The sequence below is a fragment of the Lipophrys pholis genome, assembly GCF_963383615.2.
Source record: "Lipophrys pholis genome assembly, chromosome: 9".
Classification (NCBI taxonomy): domain Eukaryota; kingdom Metazoa; phylum Chordata; class Actinopteri; order Blenniiformes; family Blenniidae; genus Lipophrys; species Lipophrys pholis.
Window position 1 is genome coordinate 19925582 of NC_137639.1, and position 19812 is coordinate 19945393.

Genomic DNA, 19812 nt, shown 5'->3' on the forward strand with positions numbered 1-19812 from the left:
TTGGTTTTGTTATTTTAAAGCCTTTTTTTTTTTTTTTTTTGCATTCTTGGTCTGAACACACTCTCAGATGGGTCGCGATGCAGCACATAAATGCACTAGGCTGCTGTAGCACTACAAGAAGTAATAAACTGAAAAGATAAGATTGGAGACATGATTTCCCGTGTCTGTTGGTGGAGTTAATGGTTTACTATGAAGCAGTAAAAATTCTGAATGGCCTCTTGACAAACCCGTCTTTTGTTAACAATTTTCTTTTCCTCTCGACTCCTCAGAAATATATTTTCTGGTCAAATAGGAAATGATGATCAGATAGAACAAAGCTGGGTAACTTTTCATGAGCTTTGCTGTTTTCTGACTAAAGTAGAAATTATGTTCCTCCGGCTGTGAAACAAATGGCCAAATCTTAGTGCATCATAAGTCATGGAGATGTTGATGCTTTATGCTGGTGGTAAATGTTCCTGATTTAAATCTCGGCTTTGGGGTCTTTCTGTGTGGAGTTTGCATGTTCCTCCTGGGTTTGTGGGTTTCCTCCAGGCACAGGCGCTTGAGGTCCATCAGAGATGTACAGGGAGAATGTTTAAAAAGGCCAATCCCAGTCATGAAGCCACACTAAGACGTGAAAGTGCTCACCACTAAATCACTGTGCAGCTCCCACTCATCCAGGCATCGCGTCAACTGAGGCATCCTGTAAAAACTCATTCGAGAATTGAAATCTTCCTCTTTACATCCTCTGACTCGGCTCCCTGTGTCTCTCTCCTTCTCTTGTTAAGTGTTATTTGATCCAGGTTGGATCAAACAAGCAGAATTTCCCACAAAACATTACTTAATGGGAGGGGCAATTCACACATTACCAGAGATCCCTAGGTAATACTAATCCTGTGCGAATAGTATATTTGTGGTAAGAGATATTTTTTCCCTCGTTGACGTGTGCAAATATTTCCTGTTTGTCATGGCAGGACATCTTGTGGCAGTTTTTAAACACTTTGAAGGTCACCTATAAAAAAACTAAATGTGTTCAGAGGTCACACAATAGGTCTAATGCTGAATGTTCACACACTCTTTCTGGTCCGCATGTTCCTGCATGTGTTGTTGTTGTTGTTGTTGTTGTTGTTCTTTTGTGGGCACTCTGGTTTCCGCTCCTTAGTGTTTTTTAAGTGTGTGACGGTGTGTGTGTTTGCCTGTAGAATCGATGACTAAAATGAATAAAAACCTAAACATATTTCAGTTTATGTGTAATGAGGATGAAATATATGGGAGTTTCACCGCTCATGCAACTGACCAGGATTATTTGCCTTCTTGGTTGTTTTTTTTCACCTTTCATGAGCTTATCAGTGAGACAAGGGAAGGTGAACCCTGTGAATATCTGCCTTTAATTTGGGTAAAACGATCTCAAAGCAAGCAAGATCAATGTTTTGGGGGTTTTGAGTGTTCAGATTGAGCAGAGAGCAGCTTTGGTACATTTGACTGGACTAATTTCCTCAGGAGGAAACAGGCAGACTAACAATGTGAAGAAACATTTTCTGAGCCACGACAGTCCAGAAGGAGGTCCTGATTCCTGCTGCTCAGCATTGCAGCTATTCGGCCTCTGCTCTCTTTTAAAAGTCAATCCTTTGCAAGGGCAGAACCGGAATTGTTTAGATGCACAGAAATCAACGAGATTAAAATGGAATTAGTCAGGACATATTTGCAAAACTGTTGTGGCGCACAAGAGAAAGGACTTTTTCTCTTGCTTTGTAATTATAATTGTTCTTCTGTATGGCAGCATTTGCAGGCGCCGGTACATCAAATGCAGTTAGTGTCAAAGAATAATCTGATTACATGTTTTTTCGTCGAGCGAAAACAAAGTCTGATTCTGAGTATACACTGCGTTTCTTCTAAGACTTGTCCAATTTGTACAAACATGGAAATTGAACCGCTCTGCAAAGACAGAACCCTGCAGCCGACACTGCATCAAAAGACCATTTGTCTGTTTAATCTAAGTGACAATTAAACAACAGCAGCGATGTTAGAAAACTTTCATCCTTCCAATCAGACAAATATGTACGTTATCCTGTGGATCTCTGCTGCTAAATATATATGAGTTTAATAATAACTGCCTGCAGTGATACTTGAAAGAAAACGTGTCTGTTTTGTGAGCTGCGGCTTCAGAAAAGGGCACAAGTTGTAGATTTACGCGTTAATTAATAAAGTCACTGCGTTCTCGCGTCACTTGTTTGTTAGAATCCATAAAGCAATGTTTACCGCCACTGTTGTTCATTCATCTCACTGGGCTTTCGCTCCACTCACATTCTACACGTTGGGCCTTTTCATCCGTCATTAATTGCTACAGAAGCGTGTTGCGGCGCCGCCTCGCCTGATGAAAGTCTCACTGCAGATTCACATAGACAAACACAGTTTATTATGTCCAACGCTTCGCCACTGAATAAATATAAATCAGCACAGTCACCGGTGGTTTGTTGTTCTTTTATTAGTATAAATACTTTAGTTCAGGATATGAATGAACACTAAAATTTTACTCGAAACAAAACCACAAATGGCTAAAGTTTCATCTTCAAAATATATATATATATATGTTTTTTTTAATCTGGTGGCTTCACTCTGTCCTCTTTTTTTTTTTTTTCTGCACTTGCCACTTTTCTTTTTTCTTCTCTCCAGGTGCTCTGTGCAAGCTGTTAGTTGTCTTTTCAAAGGATTACAGTCCCCGATGGCGTGGTTATCATCATTTACCACCAGTGCGGCGGCCCAAGAAAACGCCACAAAGCGCAGCGTGTCCGCGGCTTCTGAAGATGCTGTTTGAGGTTTTTGGAGCTCGGGTTTGGTGAGATATAGCCAGGTTCAAAGTGTCAAATGGTGTTTGGGCTCTTTCACGTGGAGGTTGAAGGTTTTGACGCTGTCAGAACGGTGAGCTGAGGTCATTGTCGGGTTTCTTTTTTACTGCTGTGGGTAGAAGAAGTGATAAATCTGGTCCTGCATGATGCCGGCGTAGGTGCTCGCAGCCGCCGTGGTGTCGACGTAAAGATTCCTGCGAAACATCCCAGAGGAGAGTTTTAGAAAGGGATCTAGTCCAGGCGTCACATTAAGAGTAATTAAGTCTGCCTTCAAAAGTCTCTTACTTGGCTTTCTCCTCCAGCTTCAGGCCTTTGATGCTTTCCACGTATTCGCTGGCAGTATTCACCGCAGAGTCGTAGTAGGATTTGATGTTGTCTGTGATTTTGGTCATGGTCCCCCGCTCCTCATCGGCCTGCCTCGGCACACGGAAGCCTTCGACATCTGCACAAACGTGGGTTAAAGGAGTTTTAATGATCTGTATTCATTTCAAAAGAAAGGGACTCAATGAGCGACAGAAACAGAAGGAGGAAGGCAGGGTCAGTGAAAGAGCAGGAAAAAAAGGAGGGTAAAAAATGGCCACTTCTTCGTACAAATCAAGTAAATGGCCTTCTGCAGATGGTCTGCCAGCATTTCTAACAGCTTTTCTGCATGCATGTGTGGTTATTACTGTGATGTGGACTTAAATCTGTTTACACATTAACTTAATGAGGACTTGTTTTCCTTCTGGGGGATAAAAATCGATTCCCCAGAAGAATCAACGTTTTAGCTGAAAGCATGTTTTAGAGTTAGTCAATGGTAAACTCATTGTTTTAGGCTAGACTAAGGCAAGACAATTTAAAACGAGTCTGCAGGAATGAAATTAAAGCCTTCGCATTGGAACTAATTTTAAAAAAGCTCATGAATCTCAAATTATTCAAATGATTTGATTTGTCTATCAAATAGTATACATCTTAAATCATGCTCCACAGAGCCATAAACTGTCCACTATAATGAAACAAGTACAAAACTGGATTTCTAAATCAAATATAAGAAACATTTTTGCTCTAAACTGAATATGAATCTAGTTCAGTCAGTCTTGTTTTCATGATCGATTTTTTTTTTTTTTAACAAAACAAATAGTTAGTATGTTACACTGATAAAAAAGAGAACGAGAAGAATTCCTCGTGTGTTTAAAGTAGTAATTTGTGGGCATGAACTGAGGGGAAATTAAGTTTTGACTTACTGAGAGCAAGAAGTGCAGCAAGCACCGTAACGACCAGCAGCTTGTTCATGTTGACTCGTACCTGAGAATGGAAAAGAAAAAAAACAACTTTATTATTAGTTTACCCCACTTCATCCACTAGGGTGAGACATTGTCAAGGATTTCCTCGCTCACGTATACCATGGGTATTGTGAGCGACAATGATGGTTGTTGTTTTTTTTTTTTTTGTTTTATGTTTTGTTCGGGGTTTTTTTTAGCCTTTTCAGTGTAAAAAGAAAAAAACAACAACTTGTGATCGTCAAATCTGTTGAAAAGCCTCTCTTCCCTCCAAATTAAAATGCATCGTCGGTCATCTTCTTGTGTATCTAATCTGTAAATGTTTAATGTTGTTTGGTCTCTTTGCATTGAGAAAGTAAAGCAGGGTGGTCATGCTCACCTTTAGTCCTCTCCAGAAAGGGCTGCGTAAAGAAAACAGAGTAAGACGTTGAGCTGAACTGACCTGTTTATATAGGAGTGTGAGCGTGTTGACTTGTCGCTCTCAGAGCCAAAGTGCACTCTGCAGGAGATAAACTGGTGCTGTTGTCCAGCCTGTTTTCACTGGAAGTGTGCCATTGGGTGTTAATAAATGGGAATTTGTGTCGATCTAAACGTGAGGGATGTCCATACATTTCTTTTGTCTTCACATCATCACAATAAAAGTGTCGCCGGGTTGGATCAAACATGCAACGGAGCGTCTCACAGCAGAATTTCCCACAAAACACTATGAGACCCTGTTGTTGAAAAGCTACAATCAATCACTTTCCACTGATTAGGATTTCGTTTTCAATAAGTAACGCCCTCCGACTCCTTGCCCTATCCACAGCCACTGTGAGGAAGCAGTTTTTCTTCTTCTTGCATAACAAGGCTGATGCGTTCATGCCACACTACAATAGTCCCAAGTCCTATAAAGATTGTCCTGAGTCTAGAGTGTGTTGGACACGTCATCCACATTGATTCCTGTTATGAAACATTAACGGCCAACCTCACTCAATTTATTGGGTCACGACTATAATAAATAAACCCAGCAATCCCTTTGCTGGGTTTATTTAGGGGGGATTTGATATAAAGATCTTATTTCCACTGATTATTAAATCATTACTTATTTAGAAATGAAGACCTCTAATCAAATTTTCAAATCATTTCAATCAGGAAGAGAAATTGTGTACATTTCGATGTTGTTTATCTTCTGCAGCTTGTATTATTAAAATGAAATGATAAAATTATTTTGCGGTAATACGATGATTGAATTTATGAATCATTTCGTTGTTTTATCATTTGAAACCGTGACTTTGTGGCTGTAAATATGTTGTGGCACAATTTTTAAGTGCTTTGCAATTCACATTGTGTTTAGGAGCTGCGGTCCCATTTGTTTTTTTAACCAAAATAAAACAGACAGGAAAAAGGAAGTTTCAGAAAAATAGTCCATGCCTATTTAAAATCAATTTTTTTTCCCCCTCTCTTGCGAGACAAATCTAATTTGACAGGATTATTCCTCTTTAACTTTAAGGATTCTTTTCATCCATTCAAAATGTCCCTTTTGAGTAGAAATCACATCAGAAGGACAATCGTCTGTGTTTTGCCTCTTTGTCCAGTGACAACACGTTGATTAAAGCCTGAGCAAACATCCAATCATGTGATCGGGCCTCACATGTCCTGCGGCTGGCGACCCTGGAGTTCAGGTCAGTCTGGAAGCAGCTGTGGGCAGCAGCTGGACTCAGAGCGCCGCTGTGAGGACGATCCTCTGCCTGCTTGTCACTGGAGCCGCAGACGGCGTCCAGCTGCATAAAGTTCTAATATACTGTTCAAAGGCTGCCATCTTGGTTGTCGCAGGCTTGAACTGCTTTAACAACACGTTCACACAGGAGGGATATTTGTTTCAAAATGTACAAGGAAAACTGAAACCTTTCTGAGAAACAACTCCATATTTTCTTCTAAGAAAGATTTTACAATCACCAATGGGTGGCGCTCATTAAACTATTCAATCACAGATTATTGTGATTATGTTATTGTCACTGAGAAATTCGGTCATCAATTGCACTTTTGAGCCAAAACAAACTTAATGACCATTTTTTAAGTCGATTTTGAGAATAATGTATGTAATGTGGCACTTGACTATGTTCAACAGTTTTATTTACTCAGCTCAAATGTAAAAAAAAAAAAAAAAAAATGTGTTCAGAGGTCAGGCAGTAGATGAGGTGGTGATGTTTCCACGTGTGTGTGGGTGGGTGTTTTTTGATGATAATTTTTTGTGATTTACTCGCCTCAGTGTTTGAGAATATTGGTGACTCCAAGTGCCTGTAGGTGTGAATGTGTGCTTGCCTGTGTGTTTGTGTTTGCTTTATGATGGACTGCTGACGCGTCCAGCTGGGATCTCCACCGGATGCCCTGCAAGTTGGACTTGTAAGTATAGCACCTGAGGTAACTGTTATCAAGCATTCACTTTTGATGGCATGCTTATTTTTTTTTTTTATTGACTTTCCCACTCATCATATCGCCCTCAAAACATTCAACTTAATGATCCTCATGTTGACTTTGTGTGGCATCATTAAAATCTAATCGCTGTAGTTAAAATACAATAGCTGAACATTTGTTCTGCTTGTAAAATAAGATGATCTGCTGATTTATCGCGTAACTCAACTATAATGCATTCATGGTACAAAGTAATGAAGAAAAAAAACAAACTAAAAAAAACATTCCAAATAGTTTTTGGTTCGTTTTTATTGAACACACGCACACACAGACAGACAGTCACACAATGACTTTGGTTAGTGTATCAAACACAAAATACTGTACATGCACAACTTGCATAGATGGTGTGGACATATTTGCCATGCATTAACTTTGCATGATTTGGCAAAGGCATTGATTTATTTTGAGGCAAGGAATATTATTTGCATTGTGCATTGCTCTTCTTCAGGCTAAACTGCTGCATCTATTAAAAGCTACCATCTATTATAGGCTGCTGACAGGTGGAATTGCTCCCAGTGGTCTTTTACTCAGCGGGCATGAATTTGTCCAGGTAGACCTTGATGTCGTTGATGGCGTCGTTCAGCTGCTGGCCGATGTGGGGGCGCAGGTACTGCTCATACAGACCCAGGATTGTAGCACGGGCGTTGTCCACCAGGGGGCCTGTTTCTGCTCCCAGACCACTGCAGGGAAAAGACAAGATAGTTTTAGTTTGAAAAGACAAGAAAGAAGAAGAAAAAAAAGAATTTTACACTACCTCGGAATGTGTAAGAAAACACAAGAGAAGGTATATGCAGCCAGAGTTATGTAGGCACAGTGGATAGACTCCATAATAACAGCATTTTTATTTTTTAAATGTTTACCCCCCAGAAAAACTGACCGTTGTATCTGAGTCTTTTTTTTTTTTTTAGAGAGGATGGTTCTGAATTATTACTTACGTGGCAACATTGACAGCTGCCTGGAACTCAGGCTTGGTCTGCAGATCCTCCACGAAGTCCTTGAAAGCCTGCACGCGCTCGTTGTTGCCGGCGGTCTCCACCATGGGGCTTGCGGCCTCCTGCATCTTGTTGTAGAGATTCAGCAGTCTCTTGTAGAAGGTGGCTTTGTACGCGTCATATTTCTGAACAAGCTCATCTGATGGTGCAGATACGTCACACAGGCTCACGGAGACTGGAAGTGAAGCAAACGGGCTTGATTATTACTTCAGTATCAGAGAGAAGAACATTAAATCAAAAAAAAAAAAAGTCAATCTGTAAATAATATGTATTAGAAATGCATGATCTGTCACTTTACAACTGGAAAAATTATGTTTTCTATGTTTGCTTTTGAAAAAAAAAATCATATTTTTTTTGGTTTTCCAGTGTATCTGCAGCAGCATATTAATGTAGTTTAAAAAATATGCCATTGTTATCTGCCATTGTTGCAGAATGAGTGAAAGGGATCTATCAGTGATAATGAATTTAAATTAAAAACATACAAATGCTATTTAAAAAAAAACATTATTGAAATAGTACTTTTGTCCTAAGAGTTGCAGAAAAAAAAAAAAGAAGTAAAACATCCCATCGCATCTATATGCTGAAACTATCTACATTTTACCAATTGTGTTGCCTTACCGAGAGCGAAGAGCACTGCCACAACAAGTTTTGTGTTCATGTCTGCAACAAATAGAAAAGTAAACAAAAGTAAGTAAAAATGTCAGAGCAAAAAAAAAAAAAAAAAAGACAGAAAGAAAGAGAGAGAGATCCCTGAATTTTTCGGCAAATGTGTGAATGAAATCTAGTAGCTCCCAAAGCGAAGGACGAGGGATTACCTGCTGCTGTGTTGGATGTACAGATCCAAGAAGTGACAGTCTTCTCTGGAAGCGAGTTGTCTGTAACTGGGAGCTCGCCTCTGGACAGGATGATATAGGGGGGGACTGCAAACAAACGTCATCTGATGAGCATGCACACACCAACACACACACATTGCTTGCATGCTGATGCACACACCTACACACACACACACACACACACACACACACACACACACACACACACACACACACACACACACACACACACACACACACACACATACACATCTACCTACACAAAGTCCACTGTACATACTATTCGTTAAATACGTGTGGAAATAGGACTTGGGCGTTGTGCAATGTTGGTGAAAAGTACGTTTATCTCCATGCTTATGACAAGATGCACTTGGAGCCCTCCTGATACAGCAGGAGTTATGTGTTGGCAAGATGTCATGGTACATTCGAGAGGTAATAGTCTGATGTCATGTGAAAAAAAAGAAGAAGAAAAAAATCATTTAAAGGAGGTCATGCTCCACCACTTGCTGCAGTAAGAGATTTTGGTGATTTGTCTGTCTCCTGCTAATCAGCATTTTGTTCACAGCAATGTCTGCTCAGACACACTGAGTGTCAAATAGTCGACAGGTCAGGCCTCCAATATCGGCCTAGATAAGTTGCACTGTGTCCCATCGTGTACTAAGACTTTTCTACTTTCACCTTTCACCTGCATTCCCCGAGCCACTGTGTTCTGATGATATATTTATATTCGTAGCTTTCCAGAACTGGAGTTTTACGTAACCTAAACCTCAACTTTTTATTCAAGGGGACACGGAGTAACCAGGAAGTGTCTCACTTCAAGAAAGACATTACTTTAGACTCAGTGGGTTGAGGGTATTGTCCTCCAGGCCAACAATTGGCAGTTCGATCTCCGATATCTCCCTTTTACGTGTATGGTGGTGTCTTCGGGAAAGACACTGAACTATAGTGTGTGTGAGGTGGTGAGTGAACATCTTGCGTGTGAATGAATGGGTGAATACGGCCAATTGAGTACATTAATGAAACTCCTCAACTGGCAAAAATAGTCAATAAGTTAAGTCCATTTGACATTTTTATTGGACTGAAGGCAAAGTAAGAGATATATTATATCTTTCAAGTTTTACAAAATATATGAACGTATCAGTCATGCATGCTGATAAACTCGACTTCATGTCACACAATAATAGCATGTAATGGTGTCTTCTGAAATATTTCTCTCTCTTTTGCTGTGTTTCCTGAGAAGAAAGCTCTAATGCGAAAGCAACTGAATTTCTTCTTTTTTTTTTTCTTTTTTTTTTTACGAGTCAACATCTTTTTTTGACGAGTGTGTTCCTGCCAGCAGTCGTTAGCCTTGAGAGGGTTGATCGGCTTTACTGCTTAAAAAAAGATGGTGTGTAGTCGTCAATGGTTGTCTGCAGCTTCTCCCACATTGAGGTTTTGACCTCAGAAGCCCAGCCAACGTAGCTGTCCGCCACTGGTTGGATGTGATCCTCGTAGTAAGCGTCGGCAAACCCTCGCGCCACAACACCATAATGCTGGATTTTAGCTTTGGCGTTCCTGTCAGAAAACACACACAATTGTACACTATAAATACATTCAAGAGAACAGAAAGATCCCAAATAAAGACTGCAATGGTAAAGTAATAATGTGGTGACAGAACCAACTCGAGATGGAAGACACTAAACGGGACATTGGCCGTCTCAATGGAGACGACCGACACAAAGTGTTATGCACACTCAGCAGGAGGGAGTTTTCTTTTCACCGAAGTACTTCCAGCTTAAAATACCACGTGAACACAAAGCATACGTTAGTCCGGGATTCTACTGACTGTTCTCAGTCGCAGGCAAAATTGTAAATAAGAAGCGGTCGGTTAGTTTGTCTCAGACGCTGCTGGAAAGAAGTAACAGGGCAACATTAATGTGGATAAATGTTTGTTTTGATAAAGACCAGTTTCTTTTTAACAGGACCTTTTAGCCGTGTTCAATAAACACATTAAGTGCATATCTATGTCCTTTTGTCTTGACTCTGTTCGCTCATAGATAATGAAAGACGATTGATATAGATTAACTACATTTAATTGTGGCTAATTGAAATCAATCCACAGCAAGCCTGTGATTAATCTGATTAAACATTTTAATCGTTCAACAACACTAATTCAAATTAATAAATTATTGAGGTTGTCGTTGTTTGTCAGTCATTATGTGATCATTTTACAGGTCCGGCCCACTTGACATTTAATTGGCCCGTATGTGGCTCTCTGTGCTGAATTGAGTCCAGTCCCCAGGAATACCTGGCGTTCTCTGTCAGCCTCTGCAGAAGTCCTGGAGGATCAGGCTCCCCTGGAGCCGGTGTCTGGGCCAAAAGCGGCCCACATGCTGGAAGGAACGATATTTGTCAGTCAGTCAAATAAAAAAAAAAATCAAGCTCTGAAAGACCCGATACTAAAAATGTTGAAGAATTCCTGTTAAAACTTCACCTTGCAGTATCAGAACAAGGATAAAAGCCACTGCTTTCATTTGCATCTGCCACTAAGAGAAGAAAAAGAAAACATCGCAATCAGCAGTTTGTTAGTCACATTCAGTGTAGACCAAGAATTCCTTTGGCAGTAAGAAACTATGAAGAGATTACTGCGATAAAATTCATTCCGCAATTATGATTAATAAAGTTTCCTTGAGTTGTTGAACAGATGTAAAGCTGCTGTCTCTTCCTGCATCGGCTGTTAGCGTTAGCCACCATTAGCCACCATTAGCCACCTTTAGCCACCATTAGCCTGCCTCTACACTGCCTGTGTTGTATTTGAACTCCAGCTCACGTTTGCAGGAGCTGCCCGCATGTTGGTAATTGATTTCAGCTGCTTCGTCACTCATTCCAGCTATTCCACTTCTTTCAGGAAGAATTGTTTTGCCAACTTTTGCACGAGAGCCCAAAACTCCATCGTGCTTACGGGAACACGTACTGTTAAAAACATAGCAGACTCCAGTAATGACTGATGAACCTAGATGTGCCACCACTCGACATCCAACGAACTGATGTGTCTTGAACTCGACCCAATCAGTCGTTTCAGAGACGCGGTGCAGTACAGCTCAGCTAATGGATCGCAGGTGAATGACCGCTTTCCAATAATTGCTTTTATTGCATCTATTGGTTTGAGTGCAAATTACGATAACAGCGACTTTGTGTTTCATTCAACTGAAAAATGACGCTCCCTAATTCATTCTCACTTTTCAGTTTCACTTCTCTCCACTCGGGTTCAGTTTTTGTATTTAGATAATTGCGCCACGCGTCCAGGCATCAGGCAAGACGAGTCAAACGCAGATGGGAAGAAGTTGCTTTTAACACAGCAACGCGCTTTACGTTCTTTACCTGACGGAACTCCCCCGATACAAACAACTATTTGATAAACGATGTACACTGGCCAGCTGGCATACGGGAACAAACCCCAGTGGGGCGATATGATCAATGCCAAAACGCTAAAATCCAGCCCAGCTTCCCATCTGTGCTCGGCTAGTTTTGCCTGACGCCAGGCCCCGGATGTGTAGCACAACAATTTGAATAGAATAACTGAACTTGAATCTGAGAAGTTAAACTGAAAAGCGAGAATGAATTATGGCGGTGAATTTTTTTCATACAAATTCAAACCAACAAATTCAATTTAAAATTAGACCATTTAGATTTAGAAATAAAGAATTCAAAATCACCTTCCACTGGCAAGTCAAAATGCATCTCCTACACAGCAACACTACAACAATACAACTGTGGGCAACATAATTAGCCAATGAGACAATCAAAATTGATCCCAAAAAAAACACATTTCCAAATAACCAGCTTCTTTCATTTCCAGTGTCTAGCAAATGAACTTCAATACTTTATAGAGTAACTATCATCAATACAACTTTCAGCACAACACAGGTCATAATATTGATGCACATCAGTCCAATCAATCAGGCGCTAATCACATAAAACAACCTTCTAACATCGTCATTTATCTGACAGCGTTGCATGTTTTTAAAGTTAAATCATCACTAGTTTGATAACAGTGAGTCAAAAGAGAAAGAGAGAGACAGGAGGCATTTTTACCATTTCCTCCGGCTCTGGTCAACAGAAGGTAAATGAAACAAGAGTAGTAAAGCCACTATATTTGTATTTGATGACGGTGACAGTGTGTACGTTGGTCCTTATCTGATGAATATTTGTCGTGGGTTTTTTTTTTTTTCCACTAATCTTTTTATTGGCAAAACACAAAGTAACAGGTCTTGACAAGAACAAACAAACTACGGCTCAGCATGTTCCTACTTCATCTCACACTCTTGTTTTCAAAGAGGAACACGCTGATATTTGTCAAGAACCGCCAAAAAGAATTCCACTCTTTAAAAAAGTAGAAAACGTCCAATTAAAATGTGTGTGTGTGTGTGTTTTTTTTTTTTCTAACAGAATTGATTTCACCTGGTACATTTTTTAACGGTACAACAGTGAATGTGGCGTTCAGTTCAATGCGAAGACCATGTTGCACTTTTTGATTTGCCCATTGTGAACTTTTGATATCTTTTCAAAATCAACATTAGCTGAGTTCAGTAACTGTCCAGATGTCCTTTGGGTTAGACATCTCACCCCGGGCCGTGGGTGTCGATCTGTGTACAGTCCAGTCAAAGTCTCTGTTCCAGCAGCAGAGATACGGGGGTTTAGCGGGGTTCAACTAGATAAACATTTCCAGCCAAGCAAAGCGTTTCTGTGGGCAGAGTCCATCGCAAAGTCTGATTAATCTTCTCAGTACTCAGGCTTACATTTTGCTGCTTTTGCCATATGGAAATAACTCCGCACATAATGTTGAGATTAGATTTATTTATTTTTTTCCCCCAAAACACAGCACTTACAACTCTGATCCCACAGCTGTGTAAACAGAGATTTTTGTTTGCATTGTTGTTTAATTGTTGGGGTTTAACCATCTGGACTGTACAGCGCAGTGTGTGTGTGTCTGAAATGACTGCAGCTCTGTGAAATGTAGGAACAATCAGCAATGTAGCAGCTTCACAATAATCGTTCTGTCTTTAAGAAGATAATAATAAGCCTGTTTAGATTAAATACAAGTGCGTCTCAGAAAATGAGCACAAGATAGAAAAGGTTGTTTTTCACATAATTTAATTTAAACGGTGAAACTGCAAATAATATAGATTAATTGCAAATAAACTAAAATATTTTAGTCCATGTTTATCACTTTAGCGCACAAGATTATTTGTCTATTTGTTAACATAATTACCACAATATCATAAAAAACCTGACATGTTTGATTTAGAAGTAGTGTATGAATAGCTAAACTTTCAGTGATATTCTCGATTTTTTTTTTCTTCTTGAGGTTCTGATTGTATTTGTGGATTATTTTCAAGGACATTAAACAATCTTACATATAATTACTTAAAATTTTAATTAAAGTTCATCATCCTCACTGCCTCAGAGCGTTGAAAAAACAGCCAGAGGGACTTCTTCAACTGAAATACATCAAATAATAATAAAGAAAGTAATGGATCACTTGGCATCCGCAACACAAAGCGAAACTGATTTATAAGATAAATATTATCGATACCATTCTGTCTACTATGCTGTCCTCTGTCTTCCCAGGAACTGATTTCAATGAACCGGGACAGGCGGTGGATCATTTACTCATCTCAAACAGCCTTTTTATCTCGGATGTTGGGAAATGATGAACAGTCCAGTTGGCACCTGATCTTTGGTACCAGCTATTGACAAAAATAAATCATTATCTATTAAATGCTACCTGATAGCTTTTGATGACAGTGGGACGCATGCCTTATTTTGCTACCTGGAGTCCACATGTGCTCACAATATGGCTTAGATTTGTATAAAAAAAAAAAAAATCATATATATATATATATATATATATATGTAAAATATATATAAAATGCATGATACTCCAATAAAATCCAGTTTCATTTAAATGTTGTATGAAATAAATTGTTCATTGACATTTTGACAGGGACAATATTTTAATGGCCCCAGATAAACATTCATAGAGCATGTACACACCTTCAGTGGAAGATTCATTGCAACAAGGCAAACAAATTTAATGCAACAGTGTTCTGACTTGTTTTGTTTCCATCTGGTTTGTGAATGCTTGACAGCTGCTGAAAATTATTCCATTCAACTCTGCACAGAACTGCATGTGATGCACAAATCGGATGTTCAGCCGGGACTTTAGACAACACCCATGTTCTAAAATAAATAATAACAATAATAATAGATAATGTTTAAATTCTGAAAATAAACCAAATATTTAATGAAACCTGGCACAGGAGTCGCGTAAACTCCAGACAGAAAGTTGCCGGCTGCTTTAAAACTGCAACTTTGATTTAAAGCGATTGTGATAACTATCGCAATATGACCCATCTTTATTCATTTATGCATAAAGAAAGTTTAAATCTATGAAATACATAGTGGGAAAAGTTGATTTTCTTGAAATCCTCTGAATTTCTTAACTTGTTATTTTTGTGCGTGCGTTTCGGTCGTAGGGTATAGGCTAAATATCCTGGGGAAGTAAAATACTGCAGAGCTTAAGAGGATAACGATTGTGATGTTTTGTGTGACAAACACATGCTGCACATGCCTTGGACCAGAAATGTTCTTTTATTTATACATGTTTAATACACTTGTATGAATGTTTTATATTTCAGTACTCTTGTTATTTTATTTGCATGCCAACAAATAATTCATATTAAAACATTATAGCATAGCTTTATTGCACTTTGTTTTCTCTCCACATTGTCACGTAAGGATTAACCATAGTAATAATAATAAAAACAAAAACTTCACAGCAAAAGTGATGAAACCGTCTGGTCTGGTCAGTAAAATGTGTCATGCCACATCTCGGCCGCCTGAATGTTGATGACAGGCCGGATGCAGGGTGAAGACATTGGACATGTGTGATGGTCTACTCAGGAAGTTACTGGAATGTGTTCCTCATTCTTTCCATTTGCTCTGCCCACCAGTCCCTGGGAGGGAAGAAATGGTGTTACATCGAGTCATATATGCACAGAAATGAACATGAGTTGACTTGTTTTTTCCTGCGTGAGGGCTCACTTGACTTTGGCTGCAGTTTCACTGTTGTTAATATCTTGGAAGGAAGTCTTGATCTTCTCAGCCATATTCCCAGCAAAGTCACTGACCTGCTCACCAAACTTGTTGAACTTGGCATCTATGGTGTCATCCTGAGCCTCTGCAGGTGAAGAAATGTTATTGTATACCATAATAACCACATGAGGGGTTTTTTTTTCCCTTGTAAAAACACAAATTAACACAAGACCAACCTGTGTATGCGACAAATGCCAGCATCAGCACGGCAACTGCGAGGAACAGTCTCATTTTGGCTGTGGATCACTGAGAAGGACAAGAAAGTTTTATTGATTTTTTTAATCGTTTCCCTTGCCACCTTTAAATTCAGTATAAAATAGCGCCCCCATGTGTCAGCACTAATGGACTGGACAGCTCCTCTCACTGAGAATAGATTCTACAAAATGAAAACGTTTTCTCAACGCATTTCCTCTGCTTTTTTATTATTCTAATATACACATCCTGAGTACATCAGGCCTAATTTCAATCATTTCAAATCCATGCCAGGCCTCATGAAGTTGAGATTTTTCAGCGGCATATTATGCTGACAATAAAATCAAAAACTTTATTTTTCAGTTTTGCAAGAAATCAAGTATAAAAACCAACCTGTTTTTCGTCTCAGAGCAGGAAAACAAATAGAGTTGAGTGCCTTTCAGGTCCTGTGTGTGTTGCTCCTTATAAGCCTCCTCAGTTCAGTGGGCGTGACGCACTGCAGCAGACTAAAGTCAACACGTCCACGTGGTGACCTCGTGGTGTCACTACCCCTTTATTGACCTGCAACAGTTTGGCCTGATTACATCGAAAGCTGGTGATCACGTTAAAGATACTCCATGAAATGAAATGATGCAAGAGTGCATGTCTCATTCCAATATAGAGTGATAACAATTCTGTGGATTACATGGTGAATTTATCAGATTACCATTTAGAAATTAAGCAATGAGGTGCAAATGTATTCAAAACTTCTTCTTTTTTTTCATTGCATGATCATGATTATGTTAAGGTCTCCTAGGGTACTGGAGTTTGATTGAAGGACAACTCGTCTTTCCCCCCTCAGCAGCAACACGGTCAATAGATAAGGTGAAATGTGATGTAGCTGCACATAGTTCATCACTGATAAAAAACAAAATTTGGTCAATAGACCTGAGCGGATTGGAAGCTCCTTTGGACCTGAAGTTTTGGCCAAGAAGTGACTTTGTATCTTTATATTCATTGACAAAATGTTATCAAGCTTCAGCTATTAGGCAACTGACCTACCAGACTGCCACACAGTCAGATGAGAGTCCTCTCCTGGACTGTTTTGTGAGCGTGATGCAGTCAGACTGTTAAAAAACGATTGTAGGACAACTCGTCCACAAAACTGCCACCCCGGACAACTCGTCCACGGACAGCACCCTCAGAGGACAACTCGTCCACGGAGGAGATTTCAGAATTCTTTGGGGGAAAATAAATCCTGTACAATGTACTCTTACATATTATTTAAAAAATACCTTTCCTACTGAGTTTTTATTTCAGTGGTTTTCTGCAGTGGACTGGTTTACTGCAGCTGCTTCATTGTGACAGACTTGTAGATTAATTGTATTTTATTGCAAGGGGAAGGTCTCCTAATATAAAGAGCTAATGTGCTTAAGAAGATGAGATGAAACTCAAAAGCAATGATTTACCTTGCAAAACCCCCCCACAAATAATTATCGTTATTTTCATATTGTACAATGTATGGAAGGTCAATTTAATTGACATATTCCCTAGTACAATTTGCACTTGTTACTTTAAATCAATTAATTAAAAAGGTAATTTAATTACACTTTTCCCAGTTTTTTTTTTTCAAATAGCTATACAGTTGTTAGTTGTTTTTTTTATTTCTCAATATTTTAATAATTCTTTTTCAAATGTTTAATATTATTATTATTATTATTATTATTATTATTAGTAGTAGTAGTAGTAGTAGTAGTAGTAGTAGTAGTAGTAGTAGAAGTAATAGAAGTGTAGTATCATTTAGCACATTCAAAGTGCTATTGCATTGAGAGACAAATAACAAGAACAAGCAACAATTAAAAAAAAAACAACCTTATCAGATCATCAGGAATTATAAATAAAAGTATAACTGTATAGCTGCTTCACGTTAAAAATTAAAGTTTCTCTCGTAATGATCATTAGACCAAAAATGCTGAGCTGATTGATATGTATTCTGCTTTCTTTGGACCGACATTTTCAAAATCTTGGCCTTCTGAAATCTGGTTCAGAGACAGGAGTCTGCAGCAAAGTGCACATGTAAGCATGTCTGCTCCCCTGAAATGACCTTTGTCCGTAATCATGGCTGTATTTAGAATAACATTGCCACATTTGTCGTCTGTCTCATGCAGACCTTCCCTTTGTTGAAAAGGGAAGTGGCTGAGACAAAAGCAACATGTGGTCCCTCTTGCAGGTTAAACATGCAACAGTTGGAAGAGCTCCTGTGATTCTCCGCTACAGCCGTGACCCAAGCGGCAGACAGGATGTCTGCATCTGACAATTTAAAGAAGTCATCACAACCTCACGTATCTGTTTTCACACCCCGCAGTCTGCTGCGAAAAGGCTCAGATGCACATTTGGCTTTGATGACTTCACCTATAAAGGGCCATTGTTTCCGTGAATAAACCACAATTGAGGTAAATGAGGCTTCTCATGGATCAGCGCTCACACATTTACTTTTAAATAGACTTAAATCTCGCATGGGGCCCAGCTTGTTGCGTGCATACAAGCCCCTCTTGAATAATTGCAGGAGGCAGAGAGTGTGAAAGTGCACATCTCGCATGCTCCCAATTTGCAATAACAAGCTTACAAAAAGCTGTTTTTGTGTTGGGCCGTGGCTCCTGTGGAGATTGCCGTCGTGTGCCAGCTCTGAAGAGCACAGAGAAAAGAACGGGGGCTTAAGAAAGGAGGCAAAATCTCTGCAGGGGAGATTTTGGAGGGGTTACTCGCAGTCATGGGCGAGCTCGCGCCTGTGATTTAACTGGTACTTTTAATAATTGTTGTTGCTGGGCAGGACTCAGAATGCAGACAGCCTATAGTAACACATGGAGCAGAAGTGCTGATTTAGCGGGATGACTGTGGTTTCCTGTTTTCACCATCCAGGACTGTGCCGTAGGAGTTTCACTTGTCACTTTTCAAAATAAATAGATTCCTGGAAGAGGTGATTTCATATGTGAATAACATGTAGTCACCAAGTTAGTCATTGTTTCACTTTACAGGCAAAGTCTTTTGACACGGATAGAAAACAGTAAACATGCCTTCACATGAACCCATGCAGATAGTTTGTTCAGCCTGGAAACAATGTGAAATTACAAATAATTGCAAAAAGTTCCAATGAACATCTAAAATCATAGTGAAAGTACTTCATAAAATTATCTTTTTTTTATCATATCTGTTCCAGCTGCCTGTTACGTGCCTGAAGACTAATTTGATTTTGATTGCGAGTCATTCTGAAGAGCTGCAAATAAATTCAACAATAAGTATGATTGTTCTGCTCCTAAATCACAGTCTTTATTTTATTCATTTTTTTTTATCAAGCAAGTACATTTTCCTGATCTTTCAAAACTGAAAACACAGCTGCAACTTTTGTTCAGGCCAGGATTCAAGCTGAAGGGTCAGCGGAAAGAAGACGAACAGGGACAAGTGGTGTCCTCTACTGGCCTCTGCTCTGAACTTCACAGTAAGAAATCCTGCTGCCTGTGATAAGTGTGTTTGAGGTCCCCAACTTTCTTTTTAATTTAAGATAATCACAGCCATAGTTTCACTTTTGGTCCAGCCAGGTTAAAAAAAAACAAATAAAAAAAAAGTGTACAATTACTACATGCTTATTATTTGACTATAACTATAAATTGAACCAACTGTCTGTTGAAATATGTTTTCTAATGGCTGGTCTGTTTGGGATTATCTACTGCAAACAATCTGTCTTCTTTCCGACTTGTGTGCGGCTTGGAGACACAGTATTTGAGCATGTGTCCCTCTCTTTTGCAGGCGCAGGTTCAAACATGCATGCGGATGCATTGTTTAGAGTCGTGGACATGCTGAGATGAAGGTATAACAAGTTGTGTCACAATGAAATCAGCGTGTGGCACAGGCTGTTCCCAAATACCTGCTGGGATCCAGAGAAAGGAATCAGCAGGCAGATCTTAACATGATCAGACGAGAAGAACAGGAGACGGAGTGATGTGTGTTTGGGTGTCGGGGGGGGGGGCAAACTGTGTACAGGGGTGGGACACAGGCACAGGGAAAGACAAAGGTGGGAGCTACTAATGGGAGCCTATTCTGAGAGCTAATCAGTCATAAATTCGATAGGTAACCTTTTGCACTTTGT

General features: G+C 39.5%; 3 protein-coding genes across 3 annotated transcripts; all 3 read right to left on the reverse strand.

The window, feature by feature from the left end:
• Positions 1 to 2540: 2540 nt before the first annotated feature.
• apoc2 (apolipoprotein C-II) lies at positions 2541 to 4896 on the reverse strand. The gene is made up of 4 exons (XM_080472239.1): positions 4464 to 4896; positions 4049 to 4109; positions 3111 to 3267; positions 2541 to 3019 (listed from the first exon to the last, which is right to left on the reverse strand). Exons 2-4 carry the CDS (start codon positions 4095 to 4097, stop codon positions 2929 to 2931), a joined length of 297 nt encoding a protein of 98 aa, XP_080328365.1. The 5' UTR covers positions 4098 to 4109; positions 4464 to 4896; the 3' UTR covers positions 2541 to 2928.
• A 1870-nt stretch (positions 4897 to 6766) lies between these two features.
• apoa2 (apolipoprotein A-II) lies at positions 6767 to 12520 on the reverse strand. Its single transcript, XM_080470719.1, has 7 exons — positions 12435 to 12520; positions 10834 to 10885; positions 10648 to 10732; positions 8343 to 9914; positions 8146 to 8187; positions 7471 to 7702; positions 6767 to 7215 (listed from the first exon to the last, which is right to left on the reverse strand). The coding sequence occupies exons 5-7, from the start codon at positions 8183 to 8185 to the stop codon at positions 7059 to 7061; spliced, it is 429 nt and encodes a 142-aa protein (XP_080326845.1). The 5' UTR covers positions 8186 to 8187; positions 8343 to 9914; positions 10648 to 10732; positions 10834 to 10885; positions 12435 to 12520; the 3' UTR covers positions 6767 to 7058.
• A 2454-nt stretch (positions 12521 to 14974) lies between these two features.
• On the reverse strand, positions 14975 to 16267 carry apoc1 (apolipoprotein C-I). Its single transcript, XM_080470877.1, has 4 exons — positions 16083 to 16267; positions 15674 to 15743; positions 15447 to 15582; positions 14975 to 15358 (listed from the first exon to the last, which is right to left on the reverse strand). The coding sequence occupies exons 2-4, from the start codon at positions 15726 to 15728 to the stop codon at positions 15310 to 15312; spliced, it is 240 nt and encodes a 79-aa protein (XP_080327003.1). The 5' UTR covers positions 15729 to 15743; positions 16083 to 16267; the 3' UTR covers positions 14975 to 15309.
• Positions 16268 to 19812: the final 3545 nt, after the last annotated feature.

What these genes read in the sequence shown, in the direction of transcription:
- apoa2 (XM_080470719.1), bottom strand. Translation starts at nt 8,185, where the DNA reads ATGAACACAAAACTTGTTGTGGCAGTGCTCTTCGCTCTCG. An exon ending in GGCAGTGCTCTTCGCTCTCG is followed by an intron (nt 7,703 to 8,145) that starts GTAAGGCAACAC and finishes CTTCACTTCCAG; the next exon opens with TCTCCGTGAGCCTGTGTGAC. An exon ending in GCAGCTGTCAATGTTGCCAC is followed by an intron (nt 7,216 to 7,470) that starts GTAAGTAATAAT and finishes TTTTCCCTGCAG; the next exon opens with TGGTCTGGGAGCAGAAACAG.
- apoc1 (XM_080470877.1), bottom strand. Translation starts at nt 15,728, where the DNA reads ATGAGACTGTTCCTCGCAGTTGCCGTGCTGATGCTGGCATTTGTCGCA. An exon ending in GGCATTTGTCGCATACACAG is followed by an intron (nt 15,583 to 15,673) that starts GTTGGTCTTGTG and finishes CTTCACCTGCAG; the next exon opens with AGGCTCAGGATGACACCATA. An exon ending in GAAACTGCAGCCAAAGTCAA is followed by an intron (nt 15,359 to 15,446) that starts GTGAGCCCTCAC and finishes CTTCCCTCCCAG; the next exon opens with GGACTGGTGGGCAGAGCAAA.
- apoc2 (XM_080472239.1), bottom strand. Translation starts at nt 4,097, where the DNA reads ATGAACAAGCTGCTGGTCGTTACGGTGCTTGCTGCACTTCTTGCTCTC. An exon ending in TGCTGCACTTCTTGCTCTCA is followed by an intron (nt 3,268 to 4,048) that starts GTAAGTCAAAAC and finishes ACGTTTGTGCAG; the next exon opens with ATGTCGAAGGCTTCCGTGTG. An exon ending in AAGCTGGAGGAGAAAGCCAA is followed by an intron (nt 3,020 to 3,110) that starts GTAAGAGACTTT and finishes GATGTTTCGCAG; the next exon opens with GAATCTTTACGTCGACACCA.